General features: G+C 36.5%; 1 protein-coding gene across 3 annotated transcripts in view; it reads right to left on the bottom strand.

Annotated features, from left to right (window-relative positions):
* Window positions 1–18,392, bottom strand: part of PLPP1 (phospholipid phosphatase 1) — an 87,481-nt gene that overhangs the window by 43,496 nt on the left and 25,593 nt on the right. For 2 of the 3 annotated variants that reach the window (XM_069492638.1, XM_069492637.1), the window contains exon 2: window positions 9,264–9,418. The exons of the other annotated variant lie outside the window; for it this stretch is intronic. In XM_069492638.1, coding sequence (XP_069348739.1) covers window positions 9,264–9,418 — 155 coding nt within the window. The remainder of the gene's footprint in view (window positions 1–9,263; window positions 9,419–18,392) is intronic. 3 annotated transcript variants of the gene reach the window in all.

The following is an 18,392-nucleotide window of genomic DNA, read 5'->3' on the forward strand; positions in this document are numbered from 1 at the left end:
AAGTGATTCATGAATGGCTTCTTTCCAGGACACTATTTTTGCTCATGCGTCACAATTACTGAATAAGGTAGTATTCAAAATCACTGTACTGCATTGCACATATGTATTTCTTATGGCTTAAATCACCAATCCTGCACTCCAATCACAAAAGAGGTAATTTCACATAAGCGGTTCTAAGCTTACACTTTTAACCATGGGCTATGCTCAACAAAAATTAAATTTGGGGGTTTATTTTAAAAATTACTTAAAGTAACCACATAACATGGCTAAGAAATTAAACAGTTTTAAGTCAGCTTTCATTAAAAGGCCCATAATCCCTTATCCAGGGACCCAAAACCCACAAAATCCCAGGTCTTTCATAACATTTGGCACCAAAACCCAACCTGAACTTACCTGATGGCAAAACCTAACCTGAACAAATGAAGGAACATATAACCTTTATTTACCCCCACTTACTGTAACCAGTCACATTTCACTATATAAACATTAAAGACTTTGATTATGAGGTAATGTCGTAGACCCTGCTGAGCAGTGTTACATATGGCATATGAATCACATAAGCTTTCAAAAATTCAAAAAGTTCTCACTCCAAGAGTTTTAGATAATGGACTGTGGGGTTGTATTTAGATAAAATCTCCACTATTAAAGGATGCCTCTAAATTCAATCTTTTTTGTTTTTCAGAGAGCCAAAATAATTTTAATGTTTTAAAGGTCTACTGCACAATAAATTTCAAAATAGTAATGGTCCCTTACATAAAATGTACTAAATATATTCCACACATATATTTCCTTAATCACAGGAATGAGTAAATGCCACAAGGTTCCAGTTCCTTGGTTTTTTTAATTATAAAAATTAAAAACCTGCACTGAATTTGTAAGTACTATCATGTTTTCTAAATTCAAGTCTTCACTAGATTATAATGTCTTATAAATTGAAAGTTTATTCTATTTATTTGTCAATCAATCTTGTACTCTTTTTTGGTTGGAACCAATGATCTCAAGTCAAAATAAATACTCTGGAATCCAACTTATCAATTATTTCCTTCATGGATCATCCTTTTGGTGTTGTATCTAAAAACTCATTGCCAAACCCAAGGTGTAAATTTTTTTTTTTAATTACAAAAAAAAATTTCTAACAAACAATTTCTTAGGACCTAAAAAAGGTAAAGTATATAATATCCTCAGTTAGAGCTTTCAAATAGCATTTATTAAAAAGGAAAATAAATTCATGAAATATTAACACAGATGCTTTCATTTCACTTTTATCTAACGTATGGCAGATGATATTCCCAAAATAAGTCATACTGAGATACTCTATCTTCAAACTCTTTGGTCTACAATAGGAAAATACAGACATCATTGTGCTAACATTTTTGTATATTCACTGATAAATATAAAAGGGGAAAAAAAGATTTTGGTATTAGCAAAGTTTAGGAATTAATGGAAAGGAGATTAATTTGACTTTTTTCATATATTTAAAAATAACTGTGCATATTAATATCCTTACATTTATCAAAAATATACTTATGTTTGGCCATTTTGACAATTGAATGTTCAACAAACAGAAAAATCATGTCATTTGAAAAAGGGAAAGGAGGTGGACTGTAACTCTGATTATAAGTTTAGATGGTTAAAAAGATTTAATTCCTGGTAGCAGCAAAATGAACATCTTCATTTCATTTGTCTTCTTGTCACAAATAATTTGTTGAAGGAGCTCATTTAGTAGAAACAACTTTTAGGGCTTCCAAAAAAAATGAGAGTTCAGATCTAAGAATAACATTTAACCAATTCAGATCCTACAGACTTATCAAGATATTTAACATATGCAGTAGAAAAGTTAGAAGATAATGTCTACTGATTCAGTGGAGCTGAATCCAGTACACAAGGTAATAGGCCTTAACCACCTAACCTTAGCATTCCACATCATGTCCCAAAACTACAAACTTGTTTAACACAAAAAGGCTTTTTAAGATTATAAGCAGATATTTCCCTTAAAAAGCCATATCATTTGGGAAAAACCATAGAATTTAGTAAGCTTGGCTAATGTGAAACTAATAAAGCTTCAGTTTTCATTATTAACAGTATACATACATTCAATACCATTGTCCCTCATATAAGTGGGGGGCTGGTTCCAGGACCCCAACCTCTACCTCTACCACCTCATCCCCCAAACAGATGCCAAAATCCATGGATGCTCAAGGCCATGATATAAAATGGTATAGTATTTGGCTGTAACCTAATACATCTTCCCATATGCTATACTTTTTTTTTTTTTTGAGACAGAGTCTCACTCTGTTGCCCAGGCTGGAGTGAGTGCCGTGGCATCAGCCTAGCTCACAGCAACCTCAAACTCCTGAGCTCAAGGGGTCCTCCTGTCTCAGCCTCCCGAGTAGCTGGGACTACAGGCATGCACCACCATGCCCGGCTAATTTTTTCTATATATATTTTTAGCTGTCCATATAATTTCTTTCTATTTTTAGTAGAGATGGGGTCTCGCTCTTGCTCAGGCTGGTCTCGAACTCCTGAGCTCAAACGATCCGTCCACCTCGGCCTCCCAGAGTGCTAGGATTACAGGCGTGAGCCACCGCGCCCGGCCATATGCTATACTTTAAATCATCTCTAGATGACTTATAATACTTATACAGTGTAAATGCTACGTAAATAGTCATACTGTGTTGTTTTTTATTTGTATTCTTTTTGTTATTTCTTATTGGGTTTCCCTCAGTAAATATTTTCAGTCCAGAGTCGGTTGACTCCACAGATGCAAAACCTATGCATACAGAGGGACAACTGTATTTATGTAACTTTTCTTCTCATTAAATTCACCCAACATAAAATAAAATTTACCAATATATTTCAAATCTCTGTAAAATGGATGTATAACAAATACTTAATATACCAAATCTAAGCATTCAGTACATTTTTTTGTTAGGATATTTAATTCTATACATTACTTCTTTCAAAGTTACCAAGAAAAACAGTTTTTTGTTGTTGCTTTTAATTTATTACTATTTTTTTTTAGAGACAGGGTCACACTCTTGTCACTTGGGGTGCAGTAGTCTGATCATAGCTCACTGTAACCTCACATTCCCGGCCTCAAGCAATCAAAAAGCACAGATTTAAACACAAAAAAAGTCTGTGATTATAGCAAATCACTGATGGACGCATTTGGTATTATTTTATCTTGTGACAATTATATAAAGAAAGGGTGCTGGGAAAATTGCTCGGAAGAACTGACAGAATGAGCACATTCCACAATGCTGTACATTGGAAATTTGGCTTCATATGGGAATAAGTAAACAAGAAAATAAAACTTTTTTCCAACTTAAGAAACCAACCTCCACAATACTGTATTTCTTCAATTCTAATAGGCATTTTCCCCATATTGTAAGATATCTCTAGTCAGGATACACGTTCAATATAATTGGGTCCCATTTTTTTCCCTAAAAAGCTCTTTTAATGAAGTATCTGATATTAAGAGATGATTTGGAAATACAGTATATTTCTATAGAGTTAAGCTGAATTTTCATGGTAGAAGTTATCAAACATAAACAATCTTATTCTACTTCATATTTCTTAGTTTTTCATTAAAAAAATTCTTTCTCTGTTTATTAGGCACCTATTACATGCCAACCACTGTGCTTTGCACTATGGATACAATGGTGAACAAAACAGACCATCCCTACTCTAGTGAAGCTTATTGTCTTGTTGCCTATTGAGGTGAAAGTGGGAGAGGGGGAAATGTCCAGCCTATCCTTGCCTGGTTTGCACAGCCCAATCTTAGCAAAAATTCTGCTAAGTCAGCTTAGCAACATTTCCCTAGCCCTTGATAGCTGATCACCCTTGATACATGATCAAGTTCCTCATCCCTCATCTTTCATGTCTAAGTCCTTGGCCTGCCTTTAGCAAGAATCCTGTTAGGTCATTTCAGCAAGAATCTCCTCACCCATGCTATCTCCTCTTAGTAATTTTCCATTCATGGATCCCTTCACCCTGATCCTTGGCTATAAATGCCCCTTGTCCTTGTATTTGCAGCCAAGCTCAATTTCTCTCCCCCGTTGCAACAGTCTTGAATAAAGTCTTCTTTACCATTTTATAAGTATCAGAATATTTTTTTCAACAACAGAAACTCATATTAGAGAGAAAGTCTCCAGGTCCTTAGTAAACCTGGGTTAGCAAAATGAAAGGAAAATAAAAAACTTCTTTTTAAAATTAAGTTATATCAATCCTACATCTGAGTGCTTAACTACATTCAAGGTACCATGTCTACACAGCAAAAAAAATACAGAGATAGGTGTCTATAACAAAGAATCCAGCCTTTGTCCCTGGAAGAGAGACTCTAAATCCTCGGAATTTCCTAAGTAATAGGAGTGTCTTTATCATTCTTGAGCCTCTTGGACCACACCTGAGTTTATGCTAATGAGATGACTCAGAATGGGGACAAGTCACCAGAAAGACTAACCATCTGATCAGAGGGATGGGGCTTTATGCCAGCTGAACCTCAAAGGAGGAGAGGGGACTAGAGATTAAGTTCAATCTCATGGCCAATGATTCAATCAATCGTGCTTACATAATGAAACCCCAATAAAAACAATGGACACCAAAGCTGAGAGGAGCTGCCTGGTTGGTGAACACACCAATGTGCTGGGAGGGTGACACATCCTGATTTCACTGGGAGAGAGCAAAAGAACTCTGCGTTCATGCTGCCCCCAAACCCTAGACCTCACCCTATGTGTATCTTCATTTGGCTCATCCTTATTGGTATTCTTTATCATAAAACTATAATCATAAATATAATGCTTTTCTGAATTCTATGAGTTACTACAGCCAATTACCAAACCTGACAGGGTCATGGGAACCCCCCAAATTTGTAGCAGGTTGGTCAGAAGTGTGGGTGGCCTGGGGATCCTCAAACTTGCAGCTGAAAACTACAGTGAGGGCAGTCTTGTTGGGGACTGTGACCTTAAACCTGGAGTCAGATGTTAACTCCAGGTGGTTTATGTCAGAATTGAATTATAACATATTGCAACATACAAGACAAACTTTCCACATTCAAGGAGTCATGTATGTATCTGTGGATCCACTGAGGTCCACAGACAACCAATCACTCCTAAGAAAGCCTAGTCAACCACATAGGCTGCTAAGCCCCAGGACAAGGAACAGAGTTTTAATTTATTGGACATTTTCAAAATATCATTATTTGGGTCTTTTTTTTTTCTTTTGGCACTTTCTTAGAAACAGATGAAACTAAACCCACATACATAACTGTTAAGCTTCCACAACAACTATGTGAAAATGGGTATGTGGTTAAAACAGTTAAACTTCAGGTATAGAAATGAAAATGGAATAATTTCTAATGGGTTTTTAAATAAAAATAGACTTTCTTCTTATTTGAAAAGCAATGGAAGGGAAAAAAACAGAAAATGTAGAAGATAAAATGAAAATAATCTCATATACTCATAAACCCACTATTGAGAGAGAACCATTACTGCTACTCTTCTCCCTTCTACTCTCAATATATTACAAATATCTTTCCATGTCAAAAAAATTAAAAAATTATGAAATGAACTAATATTATAATATTTCATCATTAGGGTAAATTATAAAACAGTCCCCTACAGCTGAATTAATTTATTTCTAATTTTCTACTATAAAAAATAATTCTGTAATGAAGTCTTTCAACTAATTCTCCACACAAAACTTATTTCCAGGATAAACTGCTTCTAGTATACTTTCTAGGTCCAAAATTATATATTTTATAATACCAATTTATAACCCTGCCAGGTTTGTGTACCTGTCTGTTTTCTATGCCTGACAAGCTGGGAAGGTTCTTTTGCTAATGGGACAGGCCAAACTATGTTCTCAGTGTTGCTTTAATATGAACTTCTTTGATATCTTAAGAATTTAAATTTTTTTTTATATTTCTTGACAATTCTTTTCTCCTATTGACAACTTTCTGTTCATGCCTTTTGTCCATTTTTCTTTGGGGCATTCATCTGTTTCTCATTAATTTAAAAGATATATAAAGTGATAAGCATTCTTCCACATACATTTCTAGTTTGTAATGATGCAGTTTGGGTCACCATGAATAATACAATCTCTCTCTAGGAGTTTTATAAGGCGATCATAGAAAAGCACTGGCTATGCTATCATTTTAGGCTAAATATTTTTGCTAAACAGTTGCTATAGAGTAATCAGGACCTACGACAAGCAACTATTCACAGTCAGTACTCAAGTCAATTTAAAATAGCCTATTACACAAAGATCATTTTTCTATCCCCAAACTATACATTTTAAAATCTAGACAAAGTATACGTATTCATTGTAACATATGGATTTGACAGTTAACACTAACTTTATCTTTACTATCATTAGTCTGAAAGTTTGCATACACATTGCAGCTTTTACCTTTTCCTAGAAATGTAAAAATTTACAAAAGTAAATGTATACGGAATTGCCAAGGGAGAAGGTAGACCTACACAAGCCAAAAAAGGATGGAAAAAACAAGTTTGGTGTCAAATCCAAAGTGCATCATTAAAATCCAAAAAGAGGCTGGGAGCAGTGGCTCATGTCTGTAATTCCAGCACTTTATGAGGCCAAGGTGAGAGGATCACATGAGGCCAGGAGTTTGAGACCAGCCTGAGCAACATCTCTACAAAAAATAATTAGCCAGGCATGGTGGTGTGTGCCTGTAGGCCTAGCTACTGGGAGGCCGAGGTGGGAGGATGACTTGAGCCTAGGAGGTTGAGGCTGCAGTGGGCTGTGATCACGCCACACCACTGCACTCCAACCTCGGTGACAGAGTGAAACCCTGTCTTTGATAGCTAAAGGAGAAACAGTACAGAATGCATTTTTAAAAAAAGATTACGGACCTCAGATTGTAAAAATGTCACTGCTTTAAAATTTAAATTTTTCTATCATCCAGAATCTTATTTCTCAAATTATAAAGTATATATAGTTACATTAAACATAATTTACTTTATAGAAATAATCTTCTCCTGATGTTATACATAAACTATTAAAACAAACACATAAATCTATCCTGGGAATTTGCAAAAATCCCTTCCACAAGGCATTAGTCCATAAGCCATCAGCATATTTAAGGCCTAGAAAATGGCCAAATACTACTTTTTTAATTATAAATAAATTTGTGTTGAAATATTTTTTCACGCCAATTCTAACAGCAAACTCATAGGAATCAATATCCAAGAACTTAAGGATTCACAACAAGTCCTCTTCCACTGCTTTTTAAAAAAATTTAGCCTTATTGCTATTCATTTAAATGATTTGGTATTTATAATACCATAACCTAAAAATATTTATTATAAAGATAAGTTAAAAACAAGGCACAAAACTGAATTTGCAATGTGCTCATAATGATATAAAAACTGTCTAATTAAAGGAAATAACAGTAGTTATCCTCAGGTAGTAGAACTAAGGGTTATTTCTTTTTCCTTTCTGCTTTATAATAAATTTTTAAAATTTATATATGAATATGTATTATTTCTATAATTAAATTTTTTTAAATAAAAAGATGAAATGTACTAAGTCAAATAACTAAAAGTAATTTCCTGATGATCAAGCAATTATCTCCTCAAATACAGGGGCAGTTCTTTTAAAAAACTTTATCTGGCAATAGCACAACTACCTTGTATTTTTTTTGTTTTTTTAGACAGGGTCTTGCTCTGTCTCCTGGGCCAGAGTGCAAAGGTGTCATCATAGCTCACTGCAACCTCCAAAACCTGGGATCAGGTGATCCTCCTGCCTCAGCCTCTCGAGTAGCCAGGACTACAGCCATGTGCCATCATGTCCAGCTAATTTTTCTATTTTTTGTAGAGACGGGGTCTCACTCTTGCTCAGGCTGCACTCCAACTTCTGATCTCAAGTGATTCACCTGCCTCGGCCTCCCAAAGAGTCAGGATTACAAGCATGAGTCACTGCGCCCAGCCAGCTACCTTAGACTTCATGCAAGTACAGCAACACCGTCTATTACCATCTAAGTGGCAGTACTTTATGCTTCCCTGCACACAGTTTCTCATAAGCCTGATGGCTCCAATGGAAGTTACCAGATACGGTGGGATTTACTTCTTAGGAAAAATGTATCTCAAACCAAATCTCAGACTTTTCTACCCCTTTACTCTCATAAAAGTAGTTATAATCAAGTTAGAATTATAAATTCATAGAAATACATCTTGGAATATAATAAAATCCAAGTCTCCTTCACCTTCAGGATACTGTGAAGACCATTTAAAAAAAATCTGCCAGCCAAAAAGGCAAAATGAGTTCAGATATATGAACTGGAAAAGCAAAGAATTAGGTTATCATTCTTAGCCAATTTGGGGGCAAAATAGGGAAAGAAAAGCCAGCCAGTCCTATTATGGAACAAGGCTGCTGAATTTGCTGAGACACTAAAATTTTGTAAGTCAAGTATCTAGAGAAGCCAAATGACAAGAGATAGATGGCCAGAGGAGAAATATGGTATGATCTGATGGACTCTCAAGACATTCAAGGAGGTAAATTTTTGCCTTGTTCCTTCCCTTCTATTTCCAGTTCACACAGAATGACAAAGGGTAAGATTTAGGAATGAGAGACAAGGATAAAGAAAGTAGGCACAGTATCTCAAGTACCAATCTTAACCTAGTTTGCAAATCTTAACCTAGAATGAAAGTTTTCAGTTATCTAAAACAATGCAACCCACACAATATTATCCTACAAAGTGATGAACTATCTAAAGGATAATACAACTTAACAAACAGTAAAACAATTTTAATATACTCTGAGAATTTTATTATACATTTATCATCTTTCTGCTGAGTTTTTTGTTTTCTCGAATTTAATAGCTAAACCTTTTCCTTTTTCATGGCCTCAATTTCTACTTAATATGATAAAGCAAGCATAATCTTAGTTTCAGCTCTGCCATAAAATAGCTTACTGGCTTTAGCAAGTGTCTGGGCCAAGTTTCTTCACTTATATACTGAGACGAGTTGGTCCAAGTGATTTAAATGGACTCTTCCATTCTAAAATAATCATTCTATAATCCTTCAAACCTTCAGGATGACATCAAGTTGTTTTGGGTAATATCCACCTTTAACTGGGAAAACATTGCCCCTGGATTAAAACAGGGGGTATATTCCTCAAGCGATCATTTACCACATGAAGACTGGTGAAGACAGCACTGTGGGTTTACCCCCAACCAACTCCATCACTGCATCCAACCTCCAGCACAACAAACCCATAACTACCTACTTATTTAATTTACTTACAGAGGAAATGGGCAAGCCAACCCCTACTAGGATGAGGACAGTGGATGTGACGGTACTGTCATGGTACGGATAGTTGATGCTGTTGTCTTTACAGAAAAAGCCTCTCTGAAATGGATATATTTGGCCCAATTTTAGAACAGCCATAGGCATGGAAGCTGTTGGGGAAGGGAAAAAAAGACACATATGAATAAATTCAATTCACTTCATTAGGAAGTAAAGTCTACTGAATGGGTTGAAAATCTTAAGTATAGTTTGCCCTTTATGGAGAAGAATCAATACGCTCTCCATTATACCCAGGAGTGAAGACTGAGGAAACCACACGGCATCTGCTTGCCCATATCAGCCCCACCTTTATCCAAGGATAAATTTTCTTACTTGCATTGACCTCTGATTTTAGGAACAATCAATAAAAGAAACTCCCAGGGAGGAGAACAAAATTGGCCCATGGCAAATAAAGCTGAGAAAACAGGAAGGTTTTCCATTTTGCACTCTGTCACTAATTCATTTGTAATTGAATTGCTTAATATGTAAATGTATTTAAGAAAAAAGGCAAAATTCTATAAACAAGTTTAATAATTAATATCATCATAATAGCCAAATATAGTCAAGGAAAATAAAGATACAAAATTTTGCTTCACATTAGAATTTAGACTAATAGGGTTAGAAAAAATAGAAACCATAAGTATATATTTGATAATAAAAATAGAAAGGACCAAGCCTTTTGTTTTCCAAAAACCAATAAAAAATGGGTTTTATTAGCCCTGGCAGGGCTCCAAAACCACTTTTTTTTTTCCTTCGAGACAGGGTCTCACTTTGTTACCCTGGGTAGAGTGCAGTGGTGTCATCACAGCTTACTGCCTCAAACCTCAAACTCCTGGGCTCAAGCAATCCTCCCACCTCAGCCTCCCAAGCAGCTGGGACTACAGGCATGTGCCACCATGCCCGGCTAATTTTTCTATTTTTTGTAGAGACGAGGTCTCACTCTTGCTCAGGCTGGTCTTAAATTCCTAAGCTCAAGTGATCCTCCCAACTTGGCCTCCAAGAGTGCTAGGATTACAGGCATGAGCCACCATGCCCAGCCTCCAAAACCACTTTAACAAGTTATACAGAAGTCATTTTCAGTTGAAATTTTGGACCTAAATAAGATGGCCCTGAAAGACCAAAGTTAAATAATTGAAATTAGTAGCTTCTTAATATATTCAAATTTACCATGCTTTTAGGCTTTGTTTGATACAATTCAAACATTCAAACATCTACTCACTTACTATATGCTTAATACTAGGCTTGGCCATACATAGGGAAGACAAATTAATATAAAATAAATACTAGGTTCAAGAACCTATATTGTACATGTCAAAAAAGAATGTATACTCAAGAAATTGTTTAAAAAGAAATACCAAGATAGGCTTTTGGGAGGAGTGAGGAAACTATTCTGTATCTTGATTAGGATGGTAATTCCACAACTCTATTATACTGTATCCAAATTTAAAAAGAAACATCATAAAAGGCAGAATTACGCCATAAAAATAGAAACATGACTAATTACTAAAATGGCATAAAGGGATCTATAGCAATTCAGAGGTCAACATGAACAGGAATAGTTAGAAAATACTATTAAAGAAGAGGCCACTGAGATGAACTTGAAACAGAAGGTAAAACAGAAGCAATAACGAAGAGCACGAGGAGAGCATTTAGTGGTAGAGGGAGGCAAGGGCAGCATGAGAATTGCATCAACGAGAGCGCAGAGGGAATGAGCAAGAAGTTTTCAAGGTACACAACATTTCAGAGCCAACATGCACTGCGTGCTCACACATGCGGGACAGGAGGCTACACAGGTTAACTCAATCCTTACCTCAGCCCTTTGAAGTAGGTACTATCACTATCCTCATTTTTCACATAAAATTATTGAAGCTTAAAGAAATGAGTGACAATGCTGAAACTAGTAGGTAGTGGAACCAGGATTCCAAAATAGGGTATCTCTTTCTAGAGTCAGTGAATATGTGGTCTGGCTAGATAGACAAACAGGTTAGAATTATGGCAAGGAAGATATAATTGGAGAATGGGGACCAGTCCTTTAAAAAAAACTTCATTCAGTATAACACATGTGTTCACAACAAAAACTCAAAGTTAATGGAAAAATATAATCTTTACTGCAGATTATCTCTGAATTCTGTAATTTTGTGATTTTTACTGGGATTAAGAGTGCTTGAGATTTTTGTGTTTATTAAAAGATTATGGGTTTAAGATACTGGCCTAGGAAAGAAATTATCCTGTAGGAAATAAAATACTACTGCCTAACTTGTGTTCAGAATTGCCAACATGGTAAAATAAGGGATTTTAGAAATTAATTTTTAAAAAATATGGGGGAGGGGGAGAGGAAGAGGGAGGGACGGGGGAGAGAGGGAGAGGGAAGGGGAGTATTTATTTATTTATTTCAGAATATTACGGGGGTATAAACGTTTTGGTTACATAAATTGCTTTTGTACCATTTGAGTCAAAGTTGTAAGTGTGCCCATCCCCCAGATCGTGTGTATTGTGCACGTTACGTGTGAATTTGCCCATCCCCTCCCTCCCGCCTCCCACCTGTTTGATTTCCAATGAATGTTATTTCCATAGGTGCACATAAATGTTGATCAATTAGTTCCAATTTAATGATGAATACATGTGGTGGTTGTTTTTCCATTCTTGTGATACCTCACTTAGAAGAATGGGCTCCAGCTCCATCCAGGATAATACAAGAAGTATTAGTTCACCGTTTTTTTATGGCTGAGTAGTACTCCATGGTATACATATAACACATTTTATTAATCTACTCATGCATTGATGGGCACTTGGGTTGTTTCCACATCTTTGCAATTGTGAATTGTGCTGCTATAAACATTGGAGTGTAGGTGTCTTTTTTATAGAAAGTCTTTTTTTCCTTTGGGTAAATACCCAGTAGTGGGATTGCTGGATCAAATGGTAGTTCTGATTACAGTTCTTTGAGATAGCTCCATACTGCTTTCCATAGAGGTTATACTAGTTTACAGTCCCACAGCTGTGTGTGAGTGTTCCTACCTCTCTGCATCCATGCCAACATTTATTGTTTTGGAACTTTAAAGTTAAGCAATATCTCATTGTGGTTCTGATTTGCATTTCCCTGAGTATTTAATCCATAATCTCTAAAGGACATAGTTTTGAAATAATCTAGTAATTAGGTGATAAGTAGTGTGTTGATAGTGAAAATATAAAAGGATGCATGGAAGAATGTTTTGAATATAGAAATGATGCAACTTGAGGATGGATCATAAATGCTGAGGCAGATCTTGAAGATGACACTTCAGGGTTTGGAAGTAGAGAGAATGATGGTCCCCACTGATAAAAATGTTTCTTCATAAAGATATCATTGTTGTATTTGTGGAGATGTTGTGTTTGTGAAGCTCCCCCCTCACGATTTCAGGTGAGAGGGAGCTCCTTTATGGTGGAAGAACATTAGTTTAGTACTGAGAATATTGCCTTTGGGGCAACCAATCTTAACACCTTCCTAAATGCTCAGCCTCACCTTCCACCCTCCCCCACGCAGCCCTTAAGGTTGTCATCACACTGAACCTTCGCTGTTGCGCAAACATACTATGCCGTTAAAACCCTAGGTGCCTGTACGTTTAGCGTCCTGTTGGGGATACTTGCCCTCTCATTTCCTCTTCAAGTCCAAGTCAGGCACTCCCTTCTTATGTGTCCCATAGCACCGTGTACATATGTCTATCACACTGTATTTTAAAATTGCTTTTTGTGTGTCTGTCAGCAACTCTGAGGGCAAGAACTACCTTTATCATTTTTGTATCCTTTGTACCAGGCACACAGATCTGAATAAAAATTTATTGAGTGACTAAATTAATAAAACTCAGGGTAAAGATCAGAAGTGAAGAGAGACATAATTTGTTGCCATTACAAGTTATAACTTAAGCAGTTCTCAGAGAAAGCATAAAGTCAAAACTAACAGAGACAAATCAGCTAAAGATTAATACCCATCTTGAAATCATGAAAAGAGTCTGTAGGAGAGCAAGGAAGAAAGGATAATTACACAGCGACTGTGTCTGTCTTGTTTAGCAGCATACAATGGCCATTCTTTGAACATAAGAATGAACAACAGAGAAGTAGGACAATGTTGTGATACAAAAACCAGAGGTTAGAGTATCCAGTATATATCTGCATAAATGTAGGATGTCAAAAGCTAAGATACCAATGAGAATGAGAACTGAGTAAGGACCATTACATCTTTACTCAGAATATATTATACCATCTCCACAAACACAATAATGATATCTTTATGAAGAAACTTCATAAATATTGAGCTTCCATATTGAGTTGTCATTGTCTAAGTGTGCCTTTTTCAAGTTAAATATGTCACAATGATTTCCCCTATTGCTCATATATATAACACACACACACACACACACACACACACACACACACAAAGAGGCATATCCGTCCATCCCTCTAGAGTAAACAGATATCTCTACTCCAAAAAGCAGAGGAATATTCTTTAATTTTAATGGTAATTTTTTAGAGTAGTGATGGAGAGTTCTATGTTCAAATTAGTGTTCTAGGAAGACTGTTCTCATAATAAACCCTTTCATAGGATAGATATGTTCTTTCTTTAATATCTAAATGACATAGATACCATTTTGGGCCCTAATGATAATTCTAGGATATTTTTCTCTTAATTAAAATTTCCTTAAGTCACTTTTAAAATTCCATAATAATCTTACGATAAGCCTTCATCTATTACAATAATAGATCACAGCAGTTCACATATGTCATTACCATAGAGCAAAGTGTTTTCATTCTCTTGCAGGTATCTTTCTAATGCACTTTCTACCCTTCTTCACTCAGCACTTTGCCCCAGGAAGCAGACTTATAGACTGTAGCCATGGGCTCTCTCACGTACTTCCTTCCAGTTAGGTTTGCCCAATGGAGGGGTAAGGGTGGCACTGGCAGAAGTCAAAGGACAGAAAGAGTATGGGAACAGGCTCCCCTCCTGAGTGGTTACTGGGTAGTTGCGGGGAGGCCGGGTACCGTTAAGAAGGAAGCATTGGCAGGAGTCAAGGGGCACAAAGAGTATGGGGACAGGGTATTTAATTAATTGGCTCCCCTCCTGCAGGGTCACCATGGGTTTTAATCCTCTACCTGAGACCACAGCTGTTATCAGGTAGTCTTCTCTCCACAGTTCCCTTTTGGAGGTTCCAGTAACCACTCCTCTTTGCCCCTCAGGTCTAAGGGGCAATATTCTGTCCTCTCTGTTGCGAGCCCAGGGTACTGCATTATCTCTTGTTGATTTTCTAAACCGCTTACATATTTGTGACTAGTTCCTTCATTTAATCCTCCTCAAATTATTCAGCTTGAAAGTGCCATCTGTTTCCCATCAGGACCATAGTTGATAGTGCCACATACATATTTCGATCCTACTAAAAACAACTGTTATTTACTGTATGTTTGTTCCTATTGCATTCCTTCTACAATATATTGAGGAAGATACATACATGAATACCTAGATAGATAGATATGTTTCTTATATTTGCCTCCAATTAAGTGATAATTGAAATCTCTCCCATTTTATATACAGTATATACTTCCTCAAAGATATGCTGTTATGAAATATTCCAATAGAGTAATCTAAAATGCATTTTATAGGTCAGACATGGTGGCTCACCCCTGTAATCCTAGCACTTTGGGAGGCAGAGACGGGAGGATCACTTGAGGCCAAGAGTTCAAGACCAGCCTAGGCAACATAGCAAGACCCCATCTCAACAACAAAAAATTTTTTAATTATCTGGATGTGGTAGCATGCTCCTGTAGTCCTAGCTACTCGAGAGGCTGGGCCAGGAGGATCACTTGAGCCCAGGAGTTTGAGGCTGCAGTGAGCTATGATCATGTCACCACACTCTACCCAGGGTGACAGAGCAAGACCTTGTCTCAAAAAAATAAATAAAATAAAATGCATTTAAAGAGAAGAGAAAAACTGAAGTAAACCAATGTTAATCTCTATATGTAGAAGCAAAGGTAAAGAAAAACAAGTACTAAATTGACTTTTTGAAAAGAATGAAATAAAAATCTAGAAGTTATTAAAGTGACTATACTGACTTCAGTACCCACTCCCTTTCCCTCTTTTTTCTAAAGATCTCATTTCAGACATCTAAATAAATATTATGCTATACACCACAGGGAAATTCAGACATCCATCCTCTCCTTATTCATTCAGACATTTCAGTTCCATTCAAACATTTCAGTTTCTGCAATGCCAGAAAAGGAAAGAGGAAAAAAAGACTATAAGAGGGAAGGAATGAAAAAGATCTCACCAAATAATTTTTAATAAAAGAGGGAGATCAGTGCTACAGGAAAATAACACAGCTGTAACTGCAAGCTTGACTGAAGCTTAGGTTTGGGGAATGTAGCACTCAGGATCCTAGTAGGAAACAGTACCCTCAAACTGGGTAATTTAAGGAGAGTTTAAGAAAGGGACTATTTACAAGGTGTGAAAGGTGTGGGCACAGTCAAGAGATAGTGCAAACTCCTCAGGCTGCTACCACACCCAGGCCTAAAAGGTACGAAGAGGGCCATGTGATAGGAGCCATGACCTCTAGGAGAGCCAAGATGATATGATTTGGCAGGAGGAAGCCTGGAGAATAAACACAGCAACCCTACTCTCCTCCTGCCAGTGCTTTCCATTGTCTAATCCCATCTAGATGCCAAAGGATAAGGTCAGCCTCCTGCCACTGAGAGCAGGGTGGACAATGACAGATAGCAGGTCCACAGGGGCAAATGGAAGATATGCAGAACTGGGAAGGAGAAGGTAAAGCCAGCTGGGGGTCTCAGTAGGAACAGACAGTACCTAAAAGTGACTGACTCAAGAGAGATTAGTAAAGGGGCTATTTATTTAATACAAAGTCTATATTAAGACTACATATTAAGAATTCTGAACTTTATTCTGTGGGTAACAAGGAGACACATAATCCAATCTGTGCTCTAATGAGGGGACTCTGAGAGAAGCTGTGTACAGAAAAAAGCAGTATGAAGGTAGAATAGGGGACAAGGCCAGAGGCAAGAAATATCAGTGTATATGAGAAATGCTGATGGCCTGAAATAAAGAAATAACACTGGGAATAGGAAGAAGAGATAGATTTTAAAGATCTTTAGGAAGTTGTTCCTACAGAACTGTGGACCATGTCTCCATGCACACATAGATATATATCTGTCTCTAACACACACACACCCCCTTCAGCCTTAAGTGTCTCTGCAGAATACATTTTCCGTTTTTCCCTTTCTCTGAGTAATGACCGTCTAATGGCATCCCCTCCACAATTTTGCTTCCAGTGAGGACTTCAAGGAATATGTACTGAATGAATGAACAAATGATTAAAGTGAGCAAAAGCCTCTGAAGCACATAAATAATAAGCTTGTGTAACCATAAACTTAGATCTTGAGAAGTTTTAAGAGATTTTTCTCTTCAAAAGATTCAAAAAGTTCAGGCCAGGTGTGGTGGCTCACACCTGTAATCCCAGCACTTTGGGAGGCCAAGGCAGGAGGATCACTTGAGGTCAGGAGTTCAAGGCTGCAGTAAACAATGATTGTGCCACTGTACTCCAGTCTGGGGGACAGAGTGAGATCCCATCTCTTAAAAAAGGGGGGGAGGGGCTCAAGTTCAAACAAACAAACCAAGAAAAGACAAAAAATGGTGAACAATCTAAAGTCTAAGACTGCGCTAGGGAAACAATTCTATACTCTAACAATTATTTTTCAAGTTTGTTTTCTATTGGGAACACAGACTGCTAACAAAGATAAACAGAATATACCCATGTTTACTGCTAAAACAAATTTGTATTTCACAAACTCCTAAAATCTTGAAGGCAATTTCTGTACAATTCAACATTACCTCCAAGCAAAGCTTCAAATATGGCTATCATAAAAGCACTTCTCTGAGCAGCACCCCTCACTCTTTTCTCAATGAGAAAAGAAGTTTGGGCCATCCTTTTTATTGATCTACCCAAGACAGAAGTCCACAACTTCGCTGCAGGGAAGTAGAAGGATGAGATTTCCAGATGAGATGCTGAAGAGTAATAGCAATCATATCTCAAAATAGCACTTCATAAATAATTAACAATCAGCTCCAGATCCATCCTAGTCTCTTCTCTAGAACCACTAGAAACCATCAGATCTGAAACTGCATCACAAATCACACACTTACATATCCCACTCCATGACACAAGTGTTGGATTTCCAATCTCAGCACCCATCCTACACATCTTCAAAATTAGCTAAAGAGTTAGACACCTGTGACTTTGTTCCAAGATTCCCATGTAAAAAGTTTTCAAATACTGTACAAGTTTATAGCTTTATACAGTATATCATATATAATATATTATGCACTCTCGGTAAAAAGGATAAATCATAATGTGGTCTCTTACTCAATGTAAAAAATATTTACTCTTACTGGAACCACCTAAAATAATTGAGACAGCCTAGCTTATAAGACTCTTAAATAGCAATCCTGCTAGTCTCCGAGCAATTTGTGAACCTGAATAAGAAAACACAAATGTGCTCAAGAGAAAGGTTTGCTTTATAATGAAAAGATTTATACCATGGTTGCTCATGGATATTTACTATGAGTCCTTAAGAGTTTCACTACTCAAAAGAAATAATCACCTTACACAGCCCTTCTCATATATGTCCAAAAAGAAGAATGGAAACAAACATTTACTGACCACCTATTTATTGTAAGTCACCACCATGCTAAGGCACTTGCACATACATTACAAGTGTACATTATCTTCATGGAAGAATATATTTCTATTTCATATTTGCTACCATAAAATCTGGAAAAATTAAAAACAAAAAATCTAACCAATAGTATGCGTATGGATGATATTTATAGAAATATGTCTGTTGTAAGTAAGCAAGATAATCTGTAAAAACATATATAATTTCATTTATCTAAAACAAATTATTTTTATGTCTAAATATACATTGGAAAGCCTGAGAAAATACATAACCAACTTTTAAATAGGTATCTCCAGAGATGATATTAATACAAATCAAATCAGGTAGAAGACTCATTTCCTACTGCATATACTTCCGTGTTTGAATATTTTACAA

Source organism: Eulemur rufifrons, chromosome 17 (assembly GCF_041146395.1).
Source record: "Eulemur rufifrons isolate Redbay chromosome 17, OSU_ERuf_1, whole genome shotgun sequence".
Taxonomy (NCBI): Eukaryota; Metazoa; Chordata; class Mammalia; order Primates; family Lemuridae; genus Eulemur; species Eulemur rufifrons.